The 13,855-nt window shown below is 29.2% G+C and overlaps 4 protein-coding genes across 4 annotated transcripts; all 4 read right to left on the reverse strand.

The window, feature by feature from the left end:
* Positions 1 to 2,369: 2,369 nt before the first annotated feature.
* HELRODRAFT_134892 (hypothetical protein) lies at positions 2,370 to 3,053 on the reverse strand (the record flags this gene model as incomplete). Its single annotated transcript, XM_009014508.1, has 1 exon — positions 2,370 to 3,053. A coding segment is annotated over one exon (684 nt), but the record flags the coding sequence as incomplete, so codon positions are not given.
* Positions 3,054 to 4,203: 1,150 nt separating this feature from the next.
* Positions 4,204 to 6,384, reverse strand: HELRODRAFT_74671 (hypothetical protein; the record flags this gene model as incomplete). Its single annotated transcript, XM_009014509.1, has 6 exons — positions 4,204 to 4,383; positions 4,626 to 4,745; positions 5,002 to 5,156; positions 5,500 to 5,619; positions 5,956 to 6,043; positions 6,310 to 6,384. Coding segments are annotated over 6 exons (738 nt in total), but the record flags the coding sequence as incomplete, so codon positions are not given.
* A 1,624-nt stretch (positions 6,385 to 8,008) lies between these two features.
* On the reverse strand, positions 8,009 to 9,101 carry HELRODRAFT_156500 (hypothetical protein; the record flags this gene model as incomplete). The annotated part of the gene is made up of 4 exons (XM_009014510.1): positions 8,009 to 8,039; positions 8,316 to 8,335; positions 8,509 to 8,601; positions 8,961 to 9,101. The coding sequence occupies 4 exons, from the start codon at positions 9,099 to 9,101 to the stop codon at positions 8,009 to 8,011; spliced, it is 285 nt and encodes a 94-aa protein (XP_009012758.1).
* A 1,282-nt stretch (positions 9,102 to 10,383) lies between these two features.
* Positions 10,384 to 12,824, reverse strand: HELRODRAFT_185366 (hypothetical protein). Its single transcript, XM_009014511.1, has 7 exons — positions 12,467 to 12,824; positions 12,160 to 12,279; positions 12,004 to 12,069; positions 11,749 to 11,852; positions 11,501 to 11,632; positions 10,872 to 11,406; positions 10,384 to 10,559 (listed from the first exon to the last, which is right to left on the reverse strand). The coding sequence occupies exons 1-6, from the start codon at positions 12,507 to 12,509 to the stop codon at positions 11,290 to 11,292; spliced, it is 582 nt and encodes a 193-aa protein (XP_009012759.1). The 5' UTR covers positions 12,510 to 12,824; the 3' UTR covers positions 10,384 to 10,559; positions 10,872 to 11,289.
* Between the last annotated feature and the right edge of the window lie 1,031 nt (positions 12,825 to 13,855).

A 13,855-nucleotide genomic window follows, 5' to 3' on the forward strand; every position in this document is an offset into this window, starting at 1 on the left:
AACGTCATAATCACATGAATTGCCCGACTATTGTAATGAATATACTTATATAAATAACTATTTAAAGTATATGAATAATATATATATATATATATATACATATTGTCAAAAATTTGGTTTTCTACCAGCATATATTTATATAACATTATATATACATTTGATATGAATGTATTGGCAAAGCAAAAGCCAGGTAGATTTTTTTCCAGTTAATGGCTGAATTGATTTTATTTTTGCCACAAATTTTGGACAATCCATGCAATAAACTCATATTTAAAATGCAGACATATTAGGCTATGATTATAACATACATATATATATATATATATATATATAATATATATATCAATTTATTTATATAGTTTTATTATTATAGATGGCTAAACATCTCTTAGAAATTATTATTCAAACAAGCATGATAGAGACACATGGATATATACCCATGTAGAGACCCTTACCCAGCCACAAATTTTCAAACTACCCCTTATAAAGTATGTTAACATCTTTAAACCCATCCCCATTTTGAAAATTACCATTTTGTCGCTAGCTATTCAAAAATTATTCATGCAAATTTTTATCGATATTATGTATATATGTATGTACATGTGTGTGTATATGTGTGTGTTTGGGTGTAAGTAGGTGGTAATAGATGTGTGTGTATATATATATATATATATATATATATATATATATATCTGTGTGTGTGTGTAAATGTGACGCTAAAAAGATAGCATAAACTAATTATTTTTTAAAAGAACTAAAATAAAAACTATTATTTAAATCCGAGTTTATTGAATGAAATGAAATTTATTCCAAATGAATGATTTTAGATGCACATATACTGAAAGAAATTTGGACAGACAAAAAGATTAAGGCAGTTGACATCAATAAAATCTAATTATATGGATAAAATTCATGAAGGCATTTCTGCATGCACGCATTGCGTAAAACAAACTGTTGAAATCATAAGCTAAAAGCCATGTACATATATGTATGTATATGAATATATATTAACGGATAACAACGAAATGAGTGTGTGACGAGAATAGAAAATAGAATTAAATAATTTAAAATTAAATAAATTAAAAGAGAAAAGAATAAATATTTTTGCCGATTTTTTTTATTAAAACAATATTAAAATAAAAGATAATAAAACACCTGCAATAACAATTGTCAATATCTATAGAGAATAAGTATATAATATCTATCTATATATATATATATATATATATATATATATATATATATATATATATATATATATATATATATATATGTATATATACACAAACAGAACAATTTATAAGGCCACTGAGAGATCAAATGTAATACAATATGGACATATATATAAATACATTATATATATATATATATTTATATATATATATATATGCCAGGTCAAATATAAGGTCAAACACGTCCTGAACGAAACAATGAATACTGCTCTAAATTAAGAAGTTACAAAAATACGCAAAAATGATTAAATAAAATATTATAGGTTATATTGACAAATGACTATTTCATAGTCACATACCCATGCACACTCTCTCTCTCTCTCTCTCTCTCTCTCTCTCTCTCTCTCTCTCTCTCTCTCTCTCTCTCTCTCTCTCTCTCTCTCTCTCTCTCTTTCACACACACACACACACACACACATACGAATACACACATACACATAAAAACGTGGTACATGCGTAAACATGTGTGTTATAAATAACTCATTCCAGCCAACCGACCATCTACTTGCTGAAATCATCAAGCATATTAAAATTTGAAAATTTCTGACAAATCAAGGATGAACAAGTATCCAAATACAGCTGTTACAATACTTTAGAAAGAAAAAAATCTACTACACTGTTTAAAAGGCAAAAAACTTGATAACAACATTGAAAAATATATGCATATATATATGTCAATAAATTTAAATACTTTTATATAAATGACTATAATTCTACAATATTCTAATGTGACAAATACAACTACTGGTCATCGTTAAACTCTGCATAGCCCACTTTCACATTCACATTAGGAAATTTATCTGAGAATGGGTTTTTCCCGCGAGGTGTATAAAAGAGGTCATCTTTACTCATAACCCGCCCCACAAACAGCGAATCAATAGAAACTAGGTCACTGCATGAATCATTTTTATTGGTAGATTTGGTGTCCATTGTGCTTTGATTGTCGACATTCATCTGGGGAAATTCTAATTTTGAAGGCAGCGTTAGTGAGCTTCTTTTGACGAAAATTGTTCTATCATGATTCTCCTTATCATCTAAAATATTTTCAAGAATTTTTCTCGTCATGACAACCCTTTCATCCTTGCCCGCAAATCTACTAATATCTGCCAGCACAGTAGCCATTAATGACCTAGTTTTTATGACATCAATACTAGAAAGTAGGTCATTGAATGTAGGTCGCTTGACTGGATCAACTTGGCAGCAGTTGAATGTAAATTGAAGAAAATTAATGGGGCAATCTTTTGCTAATTTGCCAAATGCAACATAATCAACTCCAAAATTTTCAGTTCTGGGTAAGTAATCTGGATCTGCCTCAACTCGAGCAATCATCTCACAGAGGACAATGCCATATGAAAAAACATCTGCCTTGGCATTGTATGGCAGACCATTGATGCACTCGGGAGCCATCCAGTACGGAGAGCCAACTACTGATAGACTGCTTTCTTTCTCCAAATCTTTAACCTTTGTTGCTAGACCCAAGTCCCCAACAATAGCAGTTATCGTTTGAGATGGGTCAATTTTCAGGAGAATGTTTTTCGAGGTGAGATCGCGATGTATGATAAATTTACTGTGTAGATAGTTAAGACCCCTTGCTATGTCTGATGCAATGTTGATTCTATCAATCCACTGAAACTCAACACTGTGGTTGTTGATCAGTTGTTCAAGGCAACCACCATTTGCAAATTCAGTCAATGCATGCATCTGACCATTGTGTACACAGACACCCATTAACTTAATAACATTGGGGTGATTCAGGGAGTTCATCAACTGAACTTCTTTCAAAACATTTGGACGATTCATACAAGAGTTATTAACTTTCAGAACCATTGTTTTGCCACTCGTCTTGTGAATCACTTTGAAAACTTCAGAGAAAAAACCACTGGCGAGTTTCTCACTGAAAAAATCATCGATTCTATAGAGACGAGATACAGCATGTTTCAGGGCTGAACAGGAAGTGCCTTCAATTGGACATTTCGTAATTTCCCCATTTTTAAATGCCAAATTGTTGCTTGTGTTGATAAGATTGTCAGTGTCGACAATGGTAGAAGTAGTTGTCAACTTTGTGTCCCCGCTTAAATGAGCATATGATGCAACAGCCATAGTTCCTTCAGTGAAAACGACATTTTAAAAAACCAAATGAAAATTATGTTGCTAATACATTATATCGCTAATTTATTTTATACTATTTATTAATTTTATTTGTTAATAATAGACTTGATTGGTCATTCAGCTATTTATTTCTAGAAGTTACGTTACATATATATAAATCCGCAGATGGAAATTATTTATAATTTTTGATTAAACAAGATCGCAATATATTTTTTTAATCAAAACTTATATGTATTTTTGTGAAAAAAAAGAAATTACGGTTCAAAATAAGAACTTTTTTTTAAAAAGAAGTTTTTTTCACCATAGTTTTTTAAAAGTTAAACACCAGAGATGTGCGATACTTTTCTTGAAGTTTACAGAGCTGACAGAGTGATACGAACATAAGACGAAGAGCCGGTCACAAACGAATGAAGACACGTTAAACTAACATATTTGTCCAGAAATATTAGAATTTAAAAAAAATCTACAATTCTAAGCAAATTAAAACAATGCAAAAGTTAGTCGCAGAAACCATTAAACACTATACATTAATAAAATGAGCACAACGCACATCCCATATGTACATATGCTCACGTAACATAATTAATTGATCATATATTAATAATATAATCAAGAATTGAACTTTCTTTACGACATAATAAACGAAAAAAGCTAATTGACAGATTTCACTGATGTGACATTGAGTATGTTCATCTTGGCAGCAGAGGACAGTGAAGTAGGCAACGTCGTAGTAGTTGAGCCGGAAATTAGTGTAGTTAGGACATTATTATTATTATTGTTGTTGTTGTTTTGCATGGGAGCTGATACAGCAGAGAAAAAATATAGCTGGACAAAAAAAGTTTAAATAAATTCACAACAAAAATCATTTTTCATGATAATAAATAAAAGATAATAAAATACAGTAAAACATATTTGAAAAAACCAAAACAAAACAATAACTATGGTCATAATAAATCGTAAAAAATGTTAAATTTATAACCATAAATCCAACAGCTAGTAAGCCATGCATCAAAAGAATACAAGCCAACAATGATAATGAGACCTGTAGAAATGTAACAATAATTTTAGTAAAAAAAATATTAAATAATTTAATGCTAAACAATAATAGTAAAAATAATAAGTTAATTAATTAATTAATGAATAATAAAAAAAACTAAATCACTAATTAGATTACAAGATATATAACAAATCATTATTATACAACGTTTCATTACAATAAACATGAAGCCACAAATTAATATATGTGTAATATAATATAATATTACGGTACACTAGTCCACTAACTTTTTTCTTTTCCTCTCGAACTGACGGCCAGACGTTAAGAGCCAGAACAACCCCGGACAAGCACATCCCTACCAACACTAATGTCCATTGCAACCAAATTAAGGGTATAAGCCAAAGAACCTATAGAAAGATTACATTTAAAAAAAACCGTTTTTCTTAAAAAGAAATTTTAATTAATTTACATAATAATAGCATGAGGACATTACTATACTATTACAGTTCTAAATGAAAATAAAAAGCATCCACCTATGTCCTACATTCATCCAATTAATAATTAATTAAATAAAAAACAACCAAACAATCAAAAATCAGCAAACCACTAATTTCCAAAATTACACTAATCTAACCACCCCCAAAAACAGAAAATTTCACTAACAGACACCGGTATGTAGATAAAGAGAGAATAACCATAGAGGCAGACCAGCTCTGAGAAGAAATAATTTCCCTGATTGCCATGCCAACGAAGAAATCCGTAAATCAGGGATGGCATGATGAGCCAGTACGTGTAAATTACAAATGTCGCCATTGTTACTTTGGAAAAAATCATGAATATAAATTACTGTTAAAACAATGATAAAGTTGGTAGATAAAACATTAAAAAGTCATTTAGTTGAATACTAACCGATCAATCAACCAATCAGAAAAATTACTAACTAAATAACCGTCCAAACATGTATTGATTCTCTCGCCATTTGTAAATTTTTCACTAATTCATTCATTTAATTATTCATTTAACACTATTATGTAAATTATATCGCAATTTGAAATTTTTAGACGAACTATAAGGCGCAAAGTATGAGTCTGTTGTTCATTCATTCATGCACTCAGTCATGCATTCGTTAAATCAATAATTCATTCATTCAGTGAAATCAACCTTTATGAAAATCATACTGCCATTTAAAATCTTTAGACGAATTGTGAGAGGCAAAATAATTGGCCATATTCCCCGAAATTGCGATGCTTAAAATTAATGTGGTACATATCCAGAACGGTCCTGTTAGAAATAAAATATATATGTATATATATAGAAAATTAAAGTCGAGACTGTCATATATACTAGAACGAACGAATGAATAAATGATTGAATGAATGATTGATTGAATGAATGATTGAATGAATGATTGAATGAATGATTGATTTCGGTTAGTAAAATTAGGGTTGATAGATAGTCATAGATAGAACTGTTAAGAAATATCACTTCATTTTCAAATTAAATGCAATGCGTGTATATGTACGAATATGTGTGTACGTGTGTATACGTGCATGTGATGCATTGATTCACGAGTATATTTTAAATAAATATAATAATTATGAATTATGAAATTATGACCATAATAATCTGGCTTAGGTCGAATCTGTGTTTGAAGATAGTTGCTTCTTATGTTAGGGTACATGGAGCCAATGATACGAGCCAAAACCTTTTAGAGAGAAAAAATAACATAATTGCCTGTCATTGATTATTTATCTAATTATTAATTCCTTTTAATATAGTTTATTTATTAATCGAGTTATTTATGTATCATGATTGTAGTATTTGATATAACTTTTTTGGATTTATAATTTCTAAAGCTATTATCATTGATAGGGTAATATGATATAATTAAGAATATATCAATAAAATATACAAGATGAAGACTAAATAATTCATAATCTCTCTCCCTCTACACTCTACATACATACACACCTGTTTAGTGTCAACATCAAAGAATGACTGATAGTACTTGAACTGGAGGAATGAAGGTTGTGATTTTTCACCAGAAGAACCTTCTAGCAACTTTAAAAATTATATTTTAATGGAATTATGAAAAATTAAAAATAAAAAATTTATTAATTATAATAATAATCAATGAAATGAAAAAACTACATAAAAAAAAACTTAATTTAATAATGTTAATAAAGTTTACAAAAGAAAGGAACTTATTATTGAAAACTTAAGATATATAATCATATATAAATATGTATTATCCTTAAAAAAAATAATATTATTAATATTATACTATGTTTATAATAATTATTATTATCTATGACTAGGGCTGATATATGTACTATAATATATATCTAAGGTAAGACTTTATACATATATTAGCTACATGTATAAAATCTTACAGAAAAATTGATTTAAATAATAATATTATTTTATTTATTTTATTATATCATTCAGTTATTTCATTATTATATCAATAATATCATTCTATTGTTAATATTTCAGTACTTCAGATTTATCATCTGCTTCAGAATCATCGACAGTAGGGAAGTTAGTGAAAACATGAGTTTGTACATGTTCAGTCTGGCCTTTCTTATGTGGATCAACATCTGATTTGGAACCTTTCTGAGATGTTGTATGTGGGATTTCTGCATAATGCGTAATAGTTTGTCAGTAATTAATACTAACATAACATTTTTTTATTTAAAGATTTTTTATTTGTCTGAAGCAGAAGCAGGAGATCCAAAGTTTGCTTAACTTGTTGGGCTACCTAAAAGTTAAACAGAAGCAAAGCTAATTATAGTAACAACATACAAAAACAGAAATTACTGATAAAAAATAATAATAAGTAGTTGTAAGTGAAAATGTGTCACAAATAAGTAAAAATGAAACCTTACCTTGAAAAACAAGATCATTGAATGACGAGTTTAATTCCTTGAAGAGAAAAATTTGAAAAAAAAAAAACATTTAGTTTAGCACGTAAAACGAGAATTTGGAGATGAAAAATTGCCAAATGAATTTTTAAAACATGAATTTAAAATTAAATTAAAAAAGGGAAAACTATTTTAACAAAAAAAATGAATAAAACAAAAACAAACATCATCATCAATATTCAAAGCAACTTTATCGCTTCTTGAAGCCATTTTTTTCTCAATTTACGCCAACTTTATTATAAATAAAATTAAATTAATTACAATCGCCAACTTTATGATAAATAAAATTAAATATTAACTATAACTTGTTTGGTACGTGGATGAACGACGGTGGATTTTAAAATAGAAATTAGCTAGTCTGTTACTAAAAGGCTTGATATATTTTTTTGACTGAATGGCTGAAGTAGTACACAAATGTAAGATTTCGTCTAAAAAAACCATCGCCAAACAAAACTTCAACATATATTCTTATTTTAATTTAAATTTTAAACGAAAATGAAAAGAAATCGTTACAATTAGTTAATTTAACGAAACAACTTGATGAAATTTTATATTTGAAAATCTGTTCTCTGACATAGTGGATGAAAATTACACCATAATACATTAAATAACACAAAATAGTTGACAAAAATAGAACAGACATTGATAATAATTATAATAATATAAATTATAATCACAAGAATACATAAATAATAGTATTGATTAATTAGAAACATAGTAGTAATCAAAAAATAAATCCAGTCTTTCTAATAGACATGAACCATGCCATAGAGAAACCTGCATTGAAAAAAATCCAAATCACGATAATTAGTTGCATAATATATTATTTATTATAATAAACAAATAATAAAATTCATTTAATTATTTCTTTATTTATTTATTCACTCATTCATTCATTTATTTCTTCATATTCATTATTCATTTATTATATAAAGTATAATGATAATTTACAAATTTATTAAACATATTTACAGTTTGTAATAATTTTAATTCAAATTATTTCTAAAACACATAGAGCATAAAATGAAAATTTTTTCTCTCTGCAAAACTTACGTCCAAAAAAGAATGTATGTCTGGAAAAATTAATTGAAAATATTAAATTATTAAAGTAAATTAGTAAAAAAGAATAAAAAATTATTATTAATAATGAATGTATTGAAAAAATTAATGTTGATATTACCATTATATATAACTTGACAACACGCGTCTATCTAACAGAAAATTATGAGATAATAATAATACTTACAAACAGGCCTCCCATTAAACCATTGGAAAAGAGAACAATTCTACTTCTAATATACTTTGGCCACTCTGATCCGGCTTTTATCATCAGCATCAACTACAATTATATTTAAAATATTTATATTTGAATTTTTATTACAATGATTAATTATTATTACCAAATTACTTGGCTATTGTATTATTATTTTATGATAATAATATAAAAATCAAATAAGTAAAATGGTAGATTAGATTGAAAGTTATATTAGCATTAGAATGAAATAGAAACTAGTTGAAGATTAGAAGAGATCTATTAGAGAAAAAATATATAAAAAAATCAAAACAAGACATACTAAAAAATTACATAAATTGTTGGCCCACTCCACTAACTAATAGTACTACTATTATTACTAGTAATATAACTTTAACTTACCATTACTTACTTCTTCAACGCTAAAACTAATCCTAATGACTAACCGACATTACAAAGGCCGTCAAAAAGTAGAATATGAATCCATAAAGACTAGTTAGGCCAATGATTCCGGCTACAGATCCGGACAACGCAGAAACGGAAGTTCGGCAATACTCCAAGAGGTTGGCATTGTGCCGGATCGCCATTTCACTAAACGGCAGGTGATCTTAAAATTAGGCAATTGATTTTAGCAAATTTTTTTATAAAATTTAAAAAAATAATAAATTTAAGATAAAAAGTTACCTTTTTTGTACTTTTTACTTTTAGCTGCAGGCGGATTAGTTGGTAATTTAACAATTCTGCCATCAGGTTGTGTCGCCATATTTATTTTTTTGATGGTATTTCACTTTTGAATAAAAAACAAAAGTAAACTTTAGTTTAAATTTTAATTATAGATAAAAATTAAAAGTAAACTTTAGTTTAAACAAAAAAAATTAAAACTTATAACAATCATTCTAAAATAAAACAATTAATTTTAAACAAATTTATTTATCAAACATTTTTATTTAGTTTAATGAAATAACAATAAATCCAAAAATACATTCAAATTACACAAAATATATGCTGAGGTTATGTCATTTATATTTAAATACCGAAAGCCGTAAGCCCGGTTAGCTCAGTCGGTAGAGCATCAGACTTTTAAGAGCTGAAAAATCCTTTAGTCATCTGAGGGTCGTGGGTTCAAGTCCCACATCGGGCGCTTGTTTTTTACCTTTTTGTTTACCTCTTTATAAAATTTTTACAAGCTTTCTACATTGACATTCAAAAATATTCGTTTAACTTGAAAAATCTTTTCATTTTATTAATTCATTATATTATATTTTACATTTAAAGACTTTTAATTATTAAAAATTCGCAAATATGGGGGCTAAAATTGAAACGTTTAAATTAAACATCAAACAATAATAATATTAATAATAATAATGTCAAATAACGATAATGCATAGATATATATCATCAACTCAATCATCATCACCATCATCATAACTATCATCAAAATCACCATCATCATCAACACCAATTCCTACGCGCATATGATTAAAATTACTCAAAACTGACAAAAAAATTTGATTGATTGACTAATTGATTGATTGATCAAAGTTAGCTCAGACGGCAGAGAGATTGGTGTGTTTCACCTCGCTATTGGCTCTGACCGGGTTTAAAATAAAAATCTGACAAACACAGAAACTGTCTCCAGCATGCAAGGCAATAGTATAAAATGATAACGAAAAATAAATAACGGAGAAAATAATACCGTCAGCCAAGAATACCACTACCTTATGATGTAAAAACTCAGAGACCATCACATACATGAGCTGGTACCTTCCATCTGCTAGTACCTTCCAATTGGTGTGTATATGTTGTAAAAATGAAGGAGTGTGTAATGTCGCGTGGTGTTGTGTGTGCGCGGCACAATCACAAACAATATTAACACGCCAAACTTTTAATGCAACTCAGAACTCAAAAAATACAAAAAAAAAATTTTTAAATAAATCAAATCAAACTAACAGATCTTAAAACTGACAACGGTTTAGTCTGACGAACTATTTAATGAATGAACGAACGAACGGACAAATGAATGAATAAACGAATGAATGAATGAACAACTGCATGAAAGAAAGGTCGAATGGATGAATAAATGGATGAAGAGATAACTTGTAGACAGGAAAATATGACATACAATGCAGGGTATGACTGATACAACAACTTCAACAAAAATATTATCAAAGAAAAAAAAAGAGAGGCTTATCAAACAGGGATAACTTATCCATCCATCCATTCAATCATTCATTTATTCGTTCATTCATTCAGTTATTAATTAATTAATTAATTCATTCATTCATTAATTCATTTTATCCAATCTCTCATTAGTTTATTTTCCCTGTCTTCTATTTGATCACAAAAACGTCCGTTCATTCATTCATTCATTTTATTCATTCGTTCGTGCATTCACTCGTTCATGCATGCATGCATGCATTAATTCTTTCATCCAATTTTAATTGTTTTCTGCAGTTACACGCAAAGATTATGTAACTCATGACTATAACGAAAAAATAAAGAAATAAATATGGGTAGGCACTAAACAGATTTCAACAACGAATTAATATCATTAAAGTTTTCAAGCCGTCATCACAATCATCACAGCATGACATCATCGTGACGTCATCACGATCAATTGTTTACATTAAGTTGTTGGCCATCAAAAGTCTTCAACATAACCTCATCGCTTTCTTAGTGCATTGCCCAATCATCACAGCCATCATCATCAAAACTCTCCCCCTCCACATCATGACATCACTATGATATCACCATGACATCACAGTGACGTCATCATCAGTTGAGATACTGAGCCAGCCACCTAAAGCGGGGTTCGCCATATCCCTGTCTCCTTAGCACACTACACATGTAAACTTCCAGGGGTCTTTTGTCCAGAAGTTGTGTCTCTACATTCTGGTGAAGGGAATGATGACTTGATTATGACTTGATTATGACGACGATGATGAAAGAGATGGGATGATAACAATGATGAGGAATGATGACTGACCTTGCCAGTGACCTTGTCAAAAAGGTCAAAGACCCCTTTTAGTTCTTCCTCGCTGGCCGCCCCATTTCTGTCGATCTTGTTGCCTAAAATTAGGATGGGGCATTTTTCTAGCTGTTCGTCATTTAGTAGACTCTGTTGTTGTGACAACGGAGACGATTAAAACAATCAATAAAACAATCAATCAAACAATCAATCAATGAAATGGCAATAATTATGCATAATAATTATAATTATTAAATAATAATTACATATAATTCATTCTTAGCCTCAACGAATCTCTCTTTATCCCAGGCATCTACTATGAAGACGACAGCATCAACGGCCGGGAAGTAGTCACGCCATACTCTGCGAGCTGTCATGATGATGATAATGATGGTGGTGTTGATGACAACAATGATGATGATATGATAAAAATACAAAATGTGATAGCGTAAATGCTTTATAAAATAAATTGAATATTAAATAGAACAACAACAATAATGGTTATTACTACAAAAATCAACCTTGTTGATGCCCCCCAAGGTCAAAGGTCGTGAACTTTATGCCTCCCAAAGTCAACTCTTCGGATGCTATTATGTATTATATTGTAAAATACAGGTTTCTTATCATTATTTAATTATATTATATTTTACCATAATTTATTTATTATTATAATTTACTTGGATGAAGAGTAGGGACGTGCTGTGATATCCTGTCGGCCTTCAGCATGTGCACTAATGTCGTTTTTCCGGCATTATCCAGACCCAGAAATATTATTTTACCTGATTTTTTTGATAATCCTGAAAATGGGATTCAAATTAGGAAGATATTAAATAATTTAGTTATAATTCATTTTAATGGAATAAAAATAAACTAAACTAGGGAATTAAATCTAAAAAACTTAGTTGCAAATCTGAGTCAGTAAATTAAATATTTGAAAAATTGTCAAAAGTTATCAAAGTGTAAGAAAATAAATTCAAACTTAACCTAAGTAACTTAAAATTCCGGCAAACCATTCAAGAAGAAACATCTCGCGAGATCAAAGAGAAACAGTTTAGGTGTACTTTTAAAACTTGTCAGACGATTATATGCGACTTTTGAATTCAAATTTTGACACTCAAAGATGTCTACTTGGTTTGTGGTGATGATGTGGAAAATTATGCGTTATCAGATTTACTTTTTAACAGTTTTGTAAATTGCGAACAAAATAATTAAATCATAAATTTGCGTATTTTTGCAAAATAATTTAAACAAGTTTCTCAAATCAAAACGTTCTATACGAAAATTTGTGCAATTTAAACGATAAATATTTCGTTTTTTATTAAAATAGTGCAAAAAGTGAACTAGTGAATTAAGAGTGGATCTAAGTTTTGAAAGCAGGTTGCCTGCTTTTGCCATCTTGCGCCTAAATATATAATGGATTTTACACCTAATTAAATTTAGTTATTCGAAGCATTCAATTATTGCGAATTTATAATGTGCAATAATTTGAATTAATTTTCAAATTTATTTCAATTTCAAAATTTTTTATAATATATAACTCAGAATGAGGATGATATGATGATACAAGGATGATCCTATAACATGGTCAAGCAATATAATTGAAAATGATGATGATGATGTTATTGTTGATGACGATGTTGCTTTTGATCCTGATTATGATGATGACGATGATGACGATGATGACGACGATGATGATGATGATGAAAATTTTAACACTGGCAATAGCAATACAAAATATTAATGATGATGACGATGTTAATATCGTTGATGTTGTTGTAGTTGTTGATGGTGATGATGATGTTGTTGATGATGAGGAGGATGACGACGACGACGATGATGGTGATGGTGGAGATGATGATGCCACCACAGGAATAAAGATGAAGAAGAGGAAGAAGATGATGACGTTGATGTCGATAATTAAATTCTGTCGCCGTATTGGCGAAGCGGAAATAAAAATGTGATGATGATGACGATGATGATGATGATGATGATGATGATGATGATGATGAAAATGAAGAAGAAGATGATGATGATGAAGATGATGATGATGAAGAAGATGATGATGATGATGAAGATGATGATGATGAAGAAGAAGATGATTATGATGAAGAAAAAGATGATGATGATGATGCAAATGATGATAATGATTATTTTGCAGTTGCTGTAGCTGCTGTTGAAGATAATGATAATGATTGTGAAGCTATTGGTGATGCAAAGACTGGTGAGATTGACGGTGATGAAAGATGTGACGACGACGACGACGATGATAACTAAGATGAAGGTTACGATGAAGATGATAATATTAAAGATCAAACAGCAAGACAACAAAGTCAATTCCATCATTACCATCTACATCATCATCATCCTCATCAT

The sequence above is a fragment of the Helobdella robusta genome, assembly GCF_000326865.2.
Source record: "Helobdella robusta unplaced genomic scaffold HELROscaffold_14, whole genome shotgun sequence".
In the NCBI taxonomy this organism is placed as follows: Eukaryota; Metazoa; Annelida; class Clitellata; order Rhynchobdellida; family Glossiphoniidae; genus Helobdella; species Helobdella robusta.